General features: G+C 38.4%; 1 protein-coding gene across 2 annotated transcripts in view; it reads right to left on the bottom strand.

Annotated features, from left to right (window-relative positions):
* The window catches only part of KDM5A (lysine demethylase 5A), a 98,341-nt gene that overhangs the window by 62,455 nt on the left and 18,946 nt on the right, over positions 1-16,940 (bottom strand). For both annotated transcript variants that reach the window (XR_006709430.1, XM_045466120.1), the window contains exons 6-10: positions 10,246-10,351; positions 9,014-9,105; positions 8,269-8,427; positions 5,969-6,088; positions 5,115-5,273 (exon numbers count right to left, since the gene is read on the bottom strand). Coding sequence is in view for 1 of the 2 variants with exons in the window: in XM_045466120.1 (XP_045322076.1) it covers positions 5,115-5,273; positions 5,969-6,088; positions 8,269-8,427; positions 9,014-9,105; positions 10,246-10,351 (636 nt within the window). In the remaining variant the exon portion in view is untranslated. The remainder of the gene's footprint in view (positions 1-5,114; positions 5,274-5,968; positions 6,089-8,268; positions 8,428-9,013; positions 9,106-10,245; positions 10,352-16,940) is intronic.

Below are 16,940 nucleotides of genomic sequence, written 5' to 3'. Positions count from 1 at the left end.
ACACAAATGTACAACGCCTAGTGAAATGTTGGTAGTTATCTGCTATTCTAGTACAGTAACTTTACCGTAACTGATATTAAGTATAAAAAGTCTGAAGGTTTTACACAAACTCTAATTAGTCCTTAAAATCCTTTTGTAACAAAGAAGTCCTCTCATTCTATCTTTAAACACAACAAAAGTATCCTGTGAAAAACATTACTGCTTAGAAAACAAAGAGCAAATCCATGATCCAGTCTAGAAAAAAAGTTGTATCACCTGTCTCTTTATACTATGGTTGGTTACAGCCCAGCATTTCTCCACATTCATGAAGGTGAATAGAGCAAAAGCAGAAATAAATAAATATTCATTTAAAACTCAAACATGGAGAAAGACTAATATTTGTATTATTAATATTAGGTGCTTAGGTTTGACACTTAAAATAATCTTTAAAATCTCTGTGACCTTGTTTTTAAAATCAGAAAATATCTGTTTAAGATAAACAACTTAAAAATTCAGAACAGGGGCGCCTGGGTGGCTCAGTCGGTTGAGTGTCCAACTTTGGCTAAGGTCATGATCTCGCGGCTCACGAGTCTGAGCCCCACATAAGGCTCTGTGCTGACAGTTTGAAGCCTGGAGCCTGCTTCAGATCCTATGTCTCTTTCTCTCTCTATCCCTCCCCTGCTCACACTCTGTCTCTTTCTCTGTCAAAAATAAACATTAAAAAAAAGTTTTTTTAATAAAAAAAATTCAGAACAGAAACAAAATTCAGAAAAAGGCAGAAAAAGTCTCTTCCCAATAATTCAGTAATTGCCCACCACTTGGCAAAGGAAGGGTATAAAGAAACTCTGATGTGTTTCCTTATACCTATAAAAACCAGATTAAATTCAGTGATACTGAACAAACCATCTGTATATTATCTATGTTCTCCATCTATTGTAATCATTCTCTTTCTCCCTTGGTAAAACCCAATGTGTATTCTCTAATCTATATTATCCTAACCTGATTATTCCAACCTGTACTCTACCTACGCAGAAGGAAAAATATAATAACAAGGCTAAAATAATAAGAAAGCCAAAAGATGTAACTTTTGATCATAAAGAAATGAAACAAAATGAAAACTTAATTCAGCACACATTAAGTGCTCAGATACTGGTTGGCATAATATCCAATGAGATGGTACCATGAATAAACTGGGTAGGTAATGTTATAAGGAATTAGGATGGACTGAACAGGGCCTGAAGGGACTCAAAAACAAAAAACAAAAAGGGTAAGACCACATAAGTAGTATACTCCATTTCTTTTTAAAAAGAATATGCAATTCTGCATGTGTGATATATAAATGTTTGCATAGAGGGGCATCTGGGTGGCTCAGTCAGTTGAGCGTCCGACTTCGGCTCAGGTCACGATCTCGCGGTTTGGTTCGTGAGTTCGAGCCCTGCATCAGGCTCTGTGCTGACAGCTCAGAGCCTGAAGCCTGCTTCGGATTCTGTTTCCCTCTCTCTGCCCCTCCCCCACTCATGCTCTGTCTCTCTCTCTCTCTCTCTCTGTCTCTGTCAAAAATAAACTTTAAAAATAAATAAATAAATCAATAAATAAAATGCTTGCATAGATCACTGTATCTGAAGAACAGCTAGAAGATGAAATAGTGTCTTCCTCTGTTACATTGGTGATCTGGGTAGGAGGGAGACTTTTAATTGTAAAGAATTTCCAGCAGTGGTAATATGGAGAGGTTGGGCAATTCCCCTCCACAAAAAACAAAGATAAATCTGGACAAAATTATCAAAACAGCCATTTCTAAGGCACTATAAATCAACTAAAGGCAAACAACAGAACAAGACAAAAAACTGAGAAGCATTTACAACTGAAAGACTAAAAGCCTGAATAAAAACATTCCCAGTGGGGCGCCTGGGTGGCGCAGTCGGTTGGGCGTCTGACTTCAGCCAGGTCATGATCTCGCGGTCCGTGAGTTCGAGCCCCGCGTCGGGCTCTGGGCTGATGGCTCGGAGCCTGGAGCCTGTTTCCGATTCTGTGTCTCCCTCTCTCTCTGCCCCTCCCCCGTTCATGCTCTGTCTCTCTCTGTCCCAAAAATGAATAAACGTTGAAAAAAAAAATTAAAAAAAAAAAAAAAAAAAACATTCCCAGATAAGCAAAGACTGAAAAAATTCATTCCTTAGCAGACCCATACTACAAATAAAAGCAGTCTTCCAGCCTGAAAGAAAATGACCTAAAAAAGTAAGTTGGATCCCACAGGAATAAATGAAGAGCATCAGAAATGGTGTATTTGTGAGTAAATAGGTAAAAGTATATGTGTATTTTTTACCTTCTCTTAACTTTTTAAAAAAGATGGTTTAAAGTAATAATTATATTGCTGTGTTGTCGTGTTTATACAATATGTAGACATAATGTATAACAATACAGTGGGAAATGAAGAAAAAAGTTGCTATATTCACCAGAATTAAGTCAGTATTAACATAAAGTAGGCTGTGTAAAGACCATTTAAAAAGTTAAAAAGGAGCAAAAGGTGCACCTGGGTGGCTCAGTCAATTAAGTTCCTGACTCTTCATCTTGGCTCAAGTCATGACCTCACAGTTCATGAAATCGAGCCCCGAGTCAGGCTATGCACTCAGCGTGGAACTTGCTCGGGATTCTCTCTCTCCCTCTCTTTCTGCCCTTCCCATGCACACACATGTACTCCCTCTCTCTCTCTCTCTCTCAAAAATAAACTTTCATAAATAAATAAGATGCATATTATAATTCCTAGAACTACTAAATAACTAAAAAGCATATATGCAAAACAAAAAAATCTAGAGGAATTAAAATGGTATTATGAAAAATATGTTTAACACCAAAAAAAGGCCACAAAGGAGAGACAGAGGAACAAAAAAAACCACAAGACACAAAATCACAAAATGAACAGACATGAATCAACCGTGTCAGTAATTATATTAAGTGTAAATACACTAAATACTCCAATCAAAAGGCAACCCTCAGACTAGGTTTTTTAAAAAAGCAAGATCCCGGGGCACCTGGGTAGCTCAGTTGGTTAAGTGGCCGACTCTTGATTTTGGCTCAGGTCGTGACCTCACAGTTCAAACCCCCTGTTGGGCTTTGTGCTAAGAGCACGGAGCCTGCTTGGGACTCTCTCCATCCCTCTCTCTGCCCCTCCCCTGTTGGCATGCACGCACATGTACAACGCTCTCAAAAATAAATAAAAATAAGCATTTTTTGTTTTAAGAAGGCAAGATCCAATCATATCCTCCTACAAAAAACACACTTTAGATTCTAAGATACAAACAGATTCAAAGTAAAAGAATGTTAAAAGATATACCTTGCAAATACTAACCTTAAGAGAACTGGGATAGTTATTCTTTTTTATTTTTTAATTTTTTTTTAATCTCTATTTATTATCAAGAGACAGAGACAGAGCATGAGCATGGGAGGGGCAGAGAGAGGGGGAGACACAGAATCCCAAGCAGGCTCCAGGCTGAGCTGTCAGCACAGAGCTTGACATGGGGCTTGAACTCACAAACGTCAAGAAGCATGATCTGAGCTGAAGTCTGACACAACCGACTGAGCCACCCAGGCGCCCCAGGATATTCTTTTAACTATATATCCTTCTGCACTATATAACTTTTTTTTTTTAACCATGTGTAACTCTTTTCATAGGAAATAAAATTCTTAATCACTGTCAATATAGAAGGAAAGGAAAAGTGAAAAGGACCAAAATAATGAGAAAAAGAAGTGAATGATCATCTTAATTCAGCTTTATACATAAGGGTCATCTCCTATTTGACAGAACTTCAATATATATTACAGCTTAAATGCATTATTTGAAAACCTACCTGCTCAGGTGTTAAAGGAAACTTAATTTTGAACCTATCAAGAAATGTAACTCTTTTTAAAAAAATCTTAAATCACTTCAAACACAAAGAGGCAAAATTTTTTTAACTGGAATCAAAGTTTTAAACTAATTAAAATGGTTGGGGCACCTGGGTGACTCAGTCGGTTGGGTGTCCAACTTCAGCTCAGGTCATGATTTCACAGTTGGTGGGTTCAAGCCCCACATCAGGCTCTGTGCTGACAGCTCAGAGCCTGGAGCCTACTTCAGATTCTGTGTCTTCCTCTCTCTCTCTCTTTGCCCCTCCCCCACTCATGCTCTGTCTGTCTCTCAAGAATAAATAAACATAAAAAAAAATTAAACTAATTAAAATGGTTTTGGGGCGCCTGGGTAGCTCAGTCAGTTAAGCATCCGTCCGACTTTGGCTGTCATGATCTCACAGTGTGTGGGTCTGAGCTGTGCTAACAGCTCAGAGCCTAGAGTCTGCTTCAGATTCTGTGTCTCCCTCTCTGCTCCACCCCCGCTGTGCTCTGTTTCTCAAAAATGCACAAATGTTAAAAAAGATTTTAATAAAAATAAAAATAAACTAAAATGGTTTTAAAATGCAAAGTTAATGGGAGAGTGGGGAGAAAAAATAATAATAGTAATAATAAAATGCAAAGTTAAGGGGTGCCTGGGTGGCTGAGTCGGTTAAGTGTTCCAACTTCAGCTCAGGTCATGATCTCACAGTTCATGAGTTCAAGCCCTGCATCGGGCTCTGTGTTAACAGCTCAGAGTCTGAAGCCTGCTTCAGATTCTGTGTCTCCCTGTCTCTACTCCTCCCTCACTCACTCTTTCTCTCTCTCTCTCAAAAATAAACATTAAAAAAAAAAAAAAGGTTTTTTTAATGCAAAGTTAAATTTTTAAGGGTACTTTGAATGTATTGTTTTTAATTTTTTTTTAATGTTTATTTATTTTTTGAGAGAGAAAGACAGAGCATGAGCAGGGGAGGGGCAGAGAGAGAGTGAGAGACAGAGAATCCGAAGCAGGCTCCAGGCTCTGAGTCGTCAGCACAGAGCCCGTCACGGACTGTGAGATCATGACCTGAGCTGGAAGTCGGACACTTAACTGAATGAGCCACCCAGGTGCCCCTGGATGTATTGTTTTTAAAACTGAAGATAATATATAATGTCCAAATCCTTCAGATTGAATATTTTAAATGAATGTAATCCCTTAAAATTAGAGAAAGGCAGTTTTCTACTATGCAAAGGCTAAATCAGCTTGGGCTAAGTTTGAATTACTACTATCTGCTCTGCACCTCTTCTTCTGGCAGCATCTTTCTCCGACCATCCTTCACAGGAAATCCACTTCCAAAGTCTTTTGAGGAGATATCAGCTCCATACTCTACAATAACATCTTCTTCAATGCTGCTCACCAGCCGCCAGAATTCCTTTTCTACTAGTTCTGTAGGAACCATCTATACAGGGAAAACAAAGATTACAGATTACTAACTCACTATAACCATAACCTTCTAAAACATAAAATGCAGATCAAGTGAACACAAACCCATGATAAAATGAAAAGTCTTATTTCCAGAGCTGAAAAGACCAGGTTCTTAGCTTTTTCCAATGAGGATAGCGAAATGCTAAAGGCAACCTAAATGTTCAGAAAAACATAATAAACTTGAACTGCCTTTTTCTGTAAACTGTTTTCCAACTAAGAAATATAAAAATGACCCAGGACATCAAGAAAGAAAAAAGGAAATGGAAAAATCAAGGCTGAATTTTAATAGCTTTGGCAAATTTTTTGGATAAGGATTTTAAAAAGCCCAAGATCCCCTAGGAGAAGAACAAACTTATATTACAAGTAACAACAAAAGGAGCAACTGCCACATACTTCATGGTTTTCTATAAAAGATTTCCTACAGAAGGCTAATAAACAATTCCAAGATCAAAGCAGATTTCTCAACAGGAGAGTACACACTGCCACATTAGCAAATGAAAAAAATAGAAACAGATGCCAGGCCCCTGATCTTTAGATTTAATATTCTATCATCTTTCTCATGCTGTCCCGATTTTCCACAAAATGATGAAAGTAAAAAGCAAACCAAAAGCTTTGGACACAGATAAATCTTCAGACTTCCCCAAACCGACCTAAAAGAAAGATACTCACATGAACTGGCATATTGAAATAATCAGACTTAAAATTATCTGCCATCTCTCCAAAGCTCTGAAGTGTATACTCTCGTACAGCTTGTTCAAATCCAAAGGCCTCTCGAGGTTTATTGCATTCCTAGGAAGAAGAAATACCTAAGATTAACTCACTGAAAATGAACAAAATATTAAGGCTCTCAGGCATTACCTTCTTTGATCATTTCCCTAGGGGAAGCAAATCCAATCAACCTTAGCAAAACAAGTATTAATTACTTGCAATATGAAATCAGTAAATAATGTTCTAAAACCTTAACTGCATTTTCACAGCCTTCCAGTAGGAAGGTGGCAATGAGACAGCTTCAGACTCTGGAGTTGACATTAAGCTCGGCACCAAGACAAGGTGAGAGGGGCGCCTGGTGGCTCAGTCGGTTAAGCTCGGCACCAAGACAAACACCTGGAGGACTACTGACATGCAATCAAGCCCAGGGATGCCACTCATTCTCAGTTTACCAGTGGATTTAGCAATGGAGAAAATAAATGTTCACAGATAAAGGAAAGATAATGGATAAAGGCATATCCACTTGACTGCTAGAATATCTAGCTAAGGAATGGTTGTTTCACACCACCAATCACCCTAACCAGTATCTTAACACAAATTCTCAGAGTATAACTGCTTTGGAATCATCTAACCATGAGAATAACAAATAATAATTCAAAGCTCTGAATACACCTAGATACAACCCAGCCAACTCCTTCCCTTCCATATCCTACCACAACATTCTGTTAAGCAAACAGATTAGGTATTTCAGGACAATAATGTCAATGTAATCTTTGAATAAGAATAATTTAGAATAATCAAGTAAAAATTTAAATAAGCTAATAGATACTATCCATTTATCTGTTAACATGAGAACTAGAGGCATAAATCCTAAGTTCTAGAGCTTTATGTCTGATTTCTACTTTGATTTTTTTTTTTGAAGTTCATTTATTTAACTGATCTCTACACCCAACATGGGTCTTGAACCCATGACCCCAAGATCAAGAATTACATGCTACAGGGAGCCTGGCTGGGTGGCTCAGTCAGTTGAACGTCTGACTTTGGGTCAGGTCATGATCTCACGGTTGTAAGTTCAAGCCCCGCACTGGGCTCGCTGCTGTCAGCACAGAGCCTGCTTTGGATCCTCTGTTCACCCTCTCTCTGTCACTCCCCTGCGCTTTCTCTCTCTCTCTCTCAAAAATAAAACATCTAGGGGTGCCTGGGTGTCTCAGTCAGCTGAGTGTCTGACTTTGGCTCAGGTCATGATCTCGCAGTTTGTGAGTTCGAGCCCCGCGTCGGAGCTGTCAGCACAGAGCCTGGAGCCTGTTTCAGATTCTGTCCCCCTCTCTCTGCCCAACCCCACTTATGCTCTGTTTCTCTGTCTCTAAAATACATAAACATTAAAAAAATTTTTTTTTAATTTAAAAAATTTAGGGGCACCTGGGTGGCTCAGTCAGTTAAGCATCTGATTTCAGCTCAGGTCATGATGTCAGTCCGTGAGTTCGAGCCCCGCATCAGGCTCTGTGCTGACAGCTCAGAGCCTGGAGCCTGCTTGGGATTCTGTGTCTGTCTCTCTCTGACCCTCCCCCGCTCATGCTCTGCATCTCTCTCTCTCTCTCTTAAAAGTAAATAAACACTAAAAAAAAAAAAAAAAAAAAAAATTAAAAAAAATAAAACATTTAAAAAAAGAGTTACATGCTCTTCCAACTGAGCCAGCCAGGTTTCCAGGAATATGAACGTTCTGAGCAAGAGTATCATTCACCTACAGCAATAAACAGAATTATCTAACTGATAGTCAGAAAAAGAGTTTTTGAAAGGCAAACTGCCGTAATACAACTGTTACATTTTCATTCAATATTGCTCTTAAAAAATCCTAGATATTTTAGGGCACCTGGGTGGCTCAGTTGTTAAGCATCTGACTTCAGCTTAGGTCATGACCTCACAGCTTACGAGTACGAGTCTCACACTGGGTGAGCTCGAGCCCTGCTTCAGGAGAGCTAGTGCTCTGCCGATTCGGGTAAGCACAAGCCCTGTTTCAGGTAAAACATGAACCCTGGATGAGCTCCACCTCTCTCTTTCTCTCTCTCTCTCTCTCCCTCTCTTTCTGCCTCTCGCTTACCTGTGCCCTCTCTCTCTCTCTCTCAAAAAAAAAAAAAAAATCTTAGAGATTTTAAACATTGAAGAACAAAGCAAGCACTTTTGGAAATTGGATTTACTGTATGTGTGTATGTGTATATTATTGTTATTAATTAAAAAAGAATCTATAAAGTTTAGGCTTGTACCTCAGCAACACATTTAGGACACCTCCAGTCTCCTTTGGGCACATCAGGTAGTGGGGGAATTAAACAAAATGTATGATAGCTGTCATCACATCCATCACACAAAAGCAATTTATCTTCATTATTTCCCCGACCACAAAACATACAAACATAGAGATCAACCTGTTAGAAAACAAACAAAATAAAAGTCTATTTTCTACAATAAGTAATACTGAATTTTTACCAGGAATTCCTTAATTGAAACAAAATAATGTATACTAAAAAGTACACATAACTTAAATCCTGAATATTTTTTAAATGACTGTATTTAAACAGGTTTTCATAAAATCTCCTCAATTTCCTCAGCACTTCTACTTAATAAAAGCATATCAAGGTATCAGAATAAAGAAAGACTTTCTAGACCACTTGAAAGTCAATTTCTATAAATAAAATACACCATGTCATCCTTCCTATACACAAACACTCTTTGTAGAGAATGAATACTGAGCACTGTCCACAATACAGCTCAAGAATTTAGATTCTTATTCTCTCATTCACAAGGTATACGTCAGTATAACTTAGGGGAAGAGTCAATGTAAATGGACAAAGCAAGGTTAACATTACATAAACGAAAGCTGCAACTTTAAATTTACCATCTAGTCTTCTAACCAAATGAACTAACCAAATGGCATACTAATACATAACGAGATAAAAAAGTGCAAAACTAAAAATAAATCCTTTCCCTCCTGACACATCTCAGAACACTTACAAAGTTAACAGAGAGAGTTCCTTTCCGTTGTCTCATTTGCATGTTAAATGCGTCTGACCTGTTGGTAACTTTTCGTCTTCGGGAGACCTCATCTTGAAATAAAAATAGTTATATAATAATAGTAAAAACTAATGTTGAGAGCTTACTCTGGACCAGACACTACTTAAAATTATTTAAATTAAATCTCACAACACTATGAGGTAGATATGCCACTATCCCCATTGAAGATAAAGAATCTAAAGTATAGAGAAGTAACTTGCCCAAAATCATAAAGCCAGTCAGAGGCAGATTTGGGAATCCATTCCAGGCAATCAAGCTCTAGAGAGCTTAACTACTAATTCTATACTGCCTGTATGTAGTACTTATCAGGGACTAACTTGAGACTAGTTTTCAGATCACTGCCAGCCAATGCATTAAGTACAAGAATGAAAAAGACAATTAAATGCTTAATTCTTAAAAGGGTGATAATAAATATCACAATGTATTTGGTAAGTCCTATCACACTGAATGTTTTTAGAGTGATGGGACAATATTATCTGATCCTCCAGAGTTCTCGTCCACAATCTAAATTGTGATTTATATCATGAAATGGATAATAACTAATGTGACTTGTGATTATAGCACTTCATTAAATTCATATATACTAAAAACAAATCCAACACAACCTTTGTTAAACTGAGTTTTCAAACTGACATGTACATAGAACAGCAAAACTTGACCTTTACATTAGAAATTTTACTCACAAGAAGTTTCAAACATACTAAGCTGAGAGTAACTAGGCTTTCTTCACGGTTTTTTTTTTTTTAAATGAAGTGTCATAATGTATCAAGATAATTATGGAAAAACAACAAAATTGGAATTAGAATGTAAGTCATGAACTCCCCGCAGTACATGTCAATAGTAAAGGTCACGGAACCCTGTCTCTGAATTTAAAAGCTTTAGATCACCAAGTAAGAACCATTTATTTCACCACTCTCTCATAAACTAAAGCATTCAGAAACTATAAATTTCTGTGTCACATATCAGACATAAAAATGAAAATTTATCTCTTTCAAATATAAAAATTCAATAAAATATGGTTCCTCAAGCCTTAAATTCAAGATTATCTGCCATAAAGGGTGATCTAAAAACCATACTGCAAGTTTACACTCAAGAAAATCCCAAGGCAGACCGCAATTCAAATATTATTTTTATTACCTTATTTCTTTTCATGACCAAATAACAGATTTTACCTTCTTTATCTTTTGCTCCCATTGCTAGGCCCACAACCTTAGGGCCAGCCCCAAAAATTCGAAGTTTCTTCAGTTCCGTGTTTCTATTCACCTCTCCAGATTCTGACTAAAACAATAAACAAAACTCATATTATCTAATTATTCTGATTCATATATTTATTTTCCTAACCAAGAAAAATTTCAAGATCCTCTTCAAAATGAGAAAAAAATTAACTGATTTCTTCTCTCTAAATCCACTCACTGCCTCATTACAACAGTTGAACAGTCATCCAAGCACTATGCAACACCCAGCTTCCTTTCAACAAAAGAAAATCTATCTCTAAGAAAAGCACAGTTGTCAATTAAGTTCTGTCCAGAGACAAATAATACTGGTAATAACCAATATAATACTGGTAATAACTCAACAGAGACCCTCACTTCTAACTTGCTAATGGACATCCTTCTTTGAACAGAAGGTAGTATGCCTAGTCCATGAGATGAATGATTATCCTAAGCCAGTCATGCCATTTCTCATTATTAGTGATGACCTAGCCAGAGGTAGAAATGTTACCCTGGTCTAGCCAGTGAGACACAAAGAATGTCTACTGGAAGTCTCTTGGGAAGATGTTCATCTTCTAATAAGAAAAAGCTTCTCAAAGAGTAAGCCTTTTGTCCCAACTTCCTTCCATACTGCTAGGAGATTCACCTGGTGAAAGTATGGTGCTGGACTATGCAGCAACCACAATGCAATTAGGAAGAAATATATTACCCACACACTGAAGAAAGCAAGGCAGAAAGATGGAAAGAGCCTGGCCCTTCATGGCAATGTGCAGTTGCTGCATCAATCTTAGAACTACCTATACCTGTAAATCTTATGTGAAAAACGTGTCCTTATGTGAAAACTGTGTTGTTAATGTTTAAACTGATGTTATTTGGCATTCTAGTACTTGAAGACGAGAGCTTCCTGGTAGACACAAGTGTTACATCATGAATTCAGATGGCCCATACGCTCTGAATGTACACTAAATAAACAACCAAAATTTACTAAAAATATAGTAAGAATAAAAATAAGCCAGGACAAAATACAGACTACCTTATGATCATATAAGAACCAAACTACCTATGATCATATAAGAGCCAAACCAACCAAAATGGCATTTTAATACACACAAACTTTGATTTGATTATACTAATTTAAGTATAATGGAGAAATTGGCTCAAACTTAGTGTCACTAATAATGAGACATATTGGCATTATGGGCTTCATTCTAAAGTATAAATAGGCTAAGGATTTGATAACCCTTCACAAACTGTTTTCTTTTTTTTTTCTTGTAAATTATGCTTTGATTTCTGCAATCAGATATGATGCAGTGAGATACAAGTATAAACTTTCATTGTACCTCCAGAAAATAAAAAGCACATTTATACAGATATAGCCCAACAGCTTATTCCCTTAAAAAAAAAAAAGTTTTGAATGTAATTAAAGGTAATTTATCTTCAGTGTAAAACCTTGAATGTATAAACGAGCTTTCAAAAAGCTCACTAATGAGGCTGCAGATGAAAAACAACTCTAGCAGAGAAAAGCAAGTGATGTGATAGAAGAAGGGGGAGTGGGATATCTTTCATAACTTGTTTCTTGTTTAAGAGACTGATGGAAGGCTTGTCAAAGACACTGAGCTAGAAAATAACAAACGAAAAATGGATTTAGAAAAGGTAATAATGTTTGAGGTGTACTGAATTCAGCATACCTGCCGTGGCCACCAAGAAGTACACGTGTATACATATATTCTACACACACACACATCCCAGGTAAACAGAAAAGAAACATGGTGTCAAGACATATTTAGGAGAGTTAGGCACCTGGGTGGCTCAGTCAGTTAAGCTTCTGACTTCGGCTCAGGTCATGATCTCGTGGTTGATGGGTTCAAGCCCCACTGTGGGCTCAGTGCTAACAGCTCAGAGCCTGGAGCCTGCTTCAGATTCTCCGTCTCCCTCTCTCTCTGTCCCTCCCCTTCTTGCGTTCTGTCTCTCTCTCCCTCTCAAAAATAAATAGCCATGGTGTCAAAACATATTTAGGAGTCTTGGGGCGCCTGGATGTCTCAGTTAAGCATCCAACTCTTGATTTCAGCTCAGGTAGAGATTTCACAGTTCATGCGTTCAAGCCCCACAGCAGGCTCTGTGCTGACAATGTGGAGCTTGCTTGGGATTGTCTCTCTCTCTCTCCCTATCTGCCCTTTCCCCGCTCGCTCTCTCTCTCAAAATAAACTTAAGTAAAATTTTAAAAAATAAAATGAAATAGAATAAAATAAAATTAAATAAATAAATATTGAGAATTTAAAATACAACAGGGCACCTGGGTGACTCAGTCAGTGAAGTGTCCAACTTCAGCTCAGGTCATGATCTCAAGGTTCATGAGCTCAAGCCCCACGTTGAGCTCTGTGCTAACAGCTCAGAGCCTGGAGCCTGCGTCAGATTCTATGTCTGCCTCTCTCTCTCTCTCTCTCTACCCCTCCCCCATTCATACTCTGTCTCTCTCTCTCTCTCTCTCTCTACCCCTCCCCCATTCATACTGTCTCTCTCTCTCTCTCTCTCTCTCTCTCTCTCTGTCTCTCTTTCTCTCTGTGAAAAATAAATATTTAAAAAAATTATTTAAATAACATTAAAAAAGAATTTAAGATATAAAACAGATGAACATAAGGGAAGGGAAGCAAAAATAATATAAAAACAGGAAGGGGAACAAAACATAAGAAACCCTTAAACAGAGAGAACAAACTCAGGGTTGCTGGAGGGGTTGTGGGTAGGGGCATGGGCTAAATGGGTAAGGGGCATTAAGGAGGACACTTGTTGGGATAAGCACTAGGTGTTATATGTAGGGGGTGAATCACCAGACTCTACTCCTGAAATCATTATTGCACTATACGCTAACTTGGATGTAAATTTAAAAATAAATAAATAATAGGGGCACCTGGGTGGCTCAGTCGGTTAAGCATCCGACTTCGGCTCAGGTCATGATCTCGCGGTCTGTGAGCTCGAACCCCGCACCAGGCTCTGTGCTGACAGCTCAGAGCCTGAGGCCTGCTTCAGATTCTATGTCTCCCTCTTTCTCTGTCCCTGACTCACTTGTGCTCTGTCTCTCTCTCTCTCTCTCTCTCTCTCTCTCTCTTAAAAAAGAGTAAACATTGGGGCGCCTGGGTGGCTCAGTCGGTTAAGCGTCCGACTTCGGCTCAGGTCATGATCTCGTGGTCCGTGGGTTCAAGCCCCGTGTCGGGCTCTGTGCTGACAGCTCAGAGCCTGGAGCCTGCTTCAGATTCTGTGTCTCCCTTTTTCTCTGACCCTCCCGTGTTCATGCTCTCTGTCTCAAAAATAAATAAATGTTAAAAAAAATTTATAAAAAAAGTAAACATTAAAAAATAAATAAATAAATAATGAAGTAAATAAATTAACGTTAAAAAAAAATTTTTTAAAGACATATTTAGGGGGCGCCTGGGTGCCGCAGTCGGTTAAGCGTCCGCCTTCAGCCAGGTCACAATCTCGCGGTCCGTGGGTTCGAGCCCCGCGTCGGGCTCTGGGCTGATGGCTCAGAGCCTGGAGCCTGCTTCTGATTCTGTGTCTCCCTCTCTGCCCCTCCCCCGTTCATGCTCTGTCTCTCTCTGTCCCAAAAATAAATAAACGTTAAAAAAAATAAAATAAAATAAAGACATATTTAGGATTCTTGAGTGTATAGGTAGTAACTGAAACCACAGGGTAGATACACAGCTAGGGAGAGTAAAGATAGGAAACGACTAAAAACACCAAGTAAAAGGCAATGAGAAAAGAGAACAAAGATGACTAAGGAAAGGTCAGAGAGTGAAGACAATAACCAGGAGAGAGGCATCATGAAAGCCAAAGAAAAATCAAGATAACTGAATTTCAAGGAGAGGAGTCAACAACCATATTAAATGTATATGTGACCAGAGATGAAGTAAGATAAGAAATTTAAAAAAAAATGTACTCAGCTTCTGACAATTATTAACTCAGTGGTAACTTAGGTAGTGCAGTTTCAATAAAATGATTTTACTCAATGTCAGATTACAGAGTATGAAAGCTAAGCAAAGAGGCACCTGGGTGGCTCAGTCGGCTGAATGTCCAACTTTGGCTCAGGTCATGATCTCGCAGTCTGAGTTCCAGCCCCTCACTGGGCTCTGTGCTGACAGCTCAGAGCCTGGAACCTGCGTTGCATTCTGTGTCTCCTCTTTCTCTGCCCACCCCCCCCAACCCACTTATGCTCCTTCTCTCTCAAAAATAAAAAAATAAAAAAGTAAAAAAGCTACGCAGATACTGAGGAAACAAGACAACACAGACTATTTTTCAAGAAACTTCACTTAGAGGGGCACTTGGGTGGCTGTCAGTTGGGCATCTGACTTCGGCTCAGGTCATAATCTTGCGGTTTGTGAATTTAAGCCCCATGTCGGGCTCTGTGCTGACATCTCAGAGCCTGGAGTCTGCTTCAGATTCTCTCCCTCTCTCTCTCTCTGCCCCTCCCCTACATGCACTCTGTCTCTCTCTCAGAAATAAATATTAAAAAAAATTTTTTTTAATATAAAAAAAATGAAGTTCATTTAGAGAGGCAAGGAGTAAGGCACTATCTAGGAAGAGAGTTTTTGTTTTAAGATGATACATAAACATGTTTACACTGGGGGTAAAAGAAGATCCAAGCAGACAGAGAAGGTAGGAGAGAAAGATTTCACAACTGTTAATATTGAAATCACTAAAGAAGCCAGAAAGGATGGATGTGGAAGGATTACCCTTAGAGACAAAGGTACCCTTTGCCCACTGAGATTGGCAGAAATTAAGAATGAATACTAACAATTCTGTGTATGGGGCAAGAAGTTGAAGGAGTTCTACCAGAAAGCCTTTATTTTCTTTCTGAAACTGAAGACTAGGAATGAGGCAGACTTGGCAATACAATAATTAGGGATAAATTGAGAGTTGAAGAAATTTTCTTTTTTTAATGTTTATTTATTTTAAGGAAAAAAAAAAAAAAAAAGAGGGAGCACACATACCCAAGACAGGGAGGGACAGAAAGAGAATCCCATGCAGGGTCTGCACTCTCAGCTCATATCTCACCAAGTGTGAGATCCTGAGCCAAAATCAAGAGTTAGATGCTTAACTGACTGAGCCACCCAGGCGCCCAAGAGTTACAGAAAATTTTTTTTTAATGTTTGTTTATTTTTAAGAGAGAGACAGAGACAGAGTGTGAGTGGAGTGGGGCAGAAAGGGAGACACAGAATCTGAAGCAGGCCCCAGTCTCTGAGCTGTCAGCACAGAGCCTGACACAGAGCTCGAACTCACAAGCTGTGAGATCATAACCTGAGCCAAAGTCGGACACTTAACCAACTTAGCCACAAAGGTGCCCCAAGAAATTCTTAACGGAAAATCCTAAGGACACCTGGCTGGCTCAGTCAGAAGAGAATGTGATTCTTGATCTCAAGGTTGTTGAGTTCAAGCCCCACAGTGGGTGTAGAGATTAAATAAATACATACACATACACATACACATACACACACACACACACACACACACACACACACACGAACGAACGAACGAACGAATGAATGAATGAATAAAATGAATGACGGAATGAATGAATAGATCTTTGGGGAAAAAAAATTCTAAAATAGTTCTACTTTCTACCTGATATCAACCAATCTGACTACAGTGACAATTATTACAATAGGTAAAACATTCTATGTTGTCCTTTTATAATATGTACAGGCAATCAGCAGCAGGACTTTTTCTGGTTTCAGAAGGAACATCAAAAAATTTCATCACAAGCTGGCCAATGATTAGATGTGCAGGGCCACTTGGGGCAACTCTTCAAAAGTGAATCATCATGTCAGAGACTAGTCTTCAACTGTTTCAGGTCTTAAAATAGAATCATCACTATATATCCAAAGATCATCAGAACTTCTGAGATCAACCACAGTAATAAAAATCTAAACCAGAGTTTACCAATTTATAATGGTTTATAATTAGGAATTTCTACTGATACGGGCACCTGGGTAACTCAGTAAGTTAAGCATCCAACTCTTGATTTCAGCTCAGTTCATGATCATATGATCTGAGTCCTGTGTCAGGCTCTGCCCTGACAGTGCGAAGCCTGCTTGGGATTCTCTCTCCCCCCTCTCTGCTCCTCCCCTACTTGTTCTCTGTCTCAAAATAAATAAACATTAAATAAAAATTTTTAAAGAAAGAATTCCTACTATGATAAATGTAAGTTATAAATACTATGTAATTATAATAAAATATAACTAAATTATGAATTACTGATTTATATTATATATTGATAACTAATTAATGAATATGTTATAACTTATAATTCACTTTCCAATGAATTTCTATTAAATTCACACTCCTCATTCAAGACACTTTCTGTTATCAAAGTACTTAAGAAGCTAAATTATTATTAAGGAGATTATTTAAGGAGCATAAATTCAGGGGCGCCTGGGTGCCTTAGTCAGTTAAGTGTCCAATTTTGGCTTGGGTCATGATCTCACAGTTCATGAGTTCAAGCCCCACATTGGGCCATTGGGCTCTGTGCTGACAGCTCGGAGCCTAGAGCCTGCTTCAGATTCTGGGTCTCTCTCTCTCTCTATCCCTCCCCAACTCGTTCTCTCTCTTTCTCTCTCTCAAAAATAAATAAACATAAAAAAAAAAAAAAAAGAAAGAGGGGCGCC

This window comes from Leopardus geoffroyi, chromosome B4, assembly GCF_018350155.1.
Source record: "Leopardus geoffroyi isolate Oge1 chromosome B4, O.geoffroyi_Oge1_pat1.0, whole genome shotgun sequence".
NCBI lineage: Eukaryota > Metazoa > Chordata > Mammalia > Carnivora > Felidae > Leopardus > Leopardus geoffroyi.
This window is presented reverse-complemented; position numbering and strand designations above follow the sequence as displayed.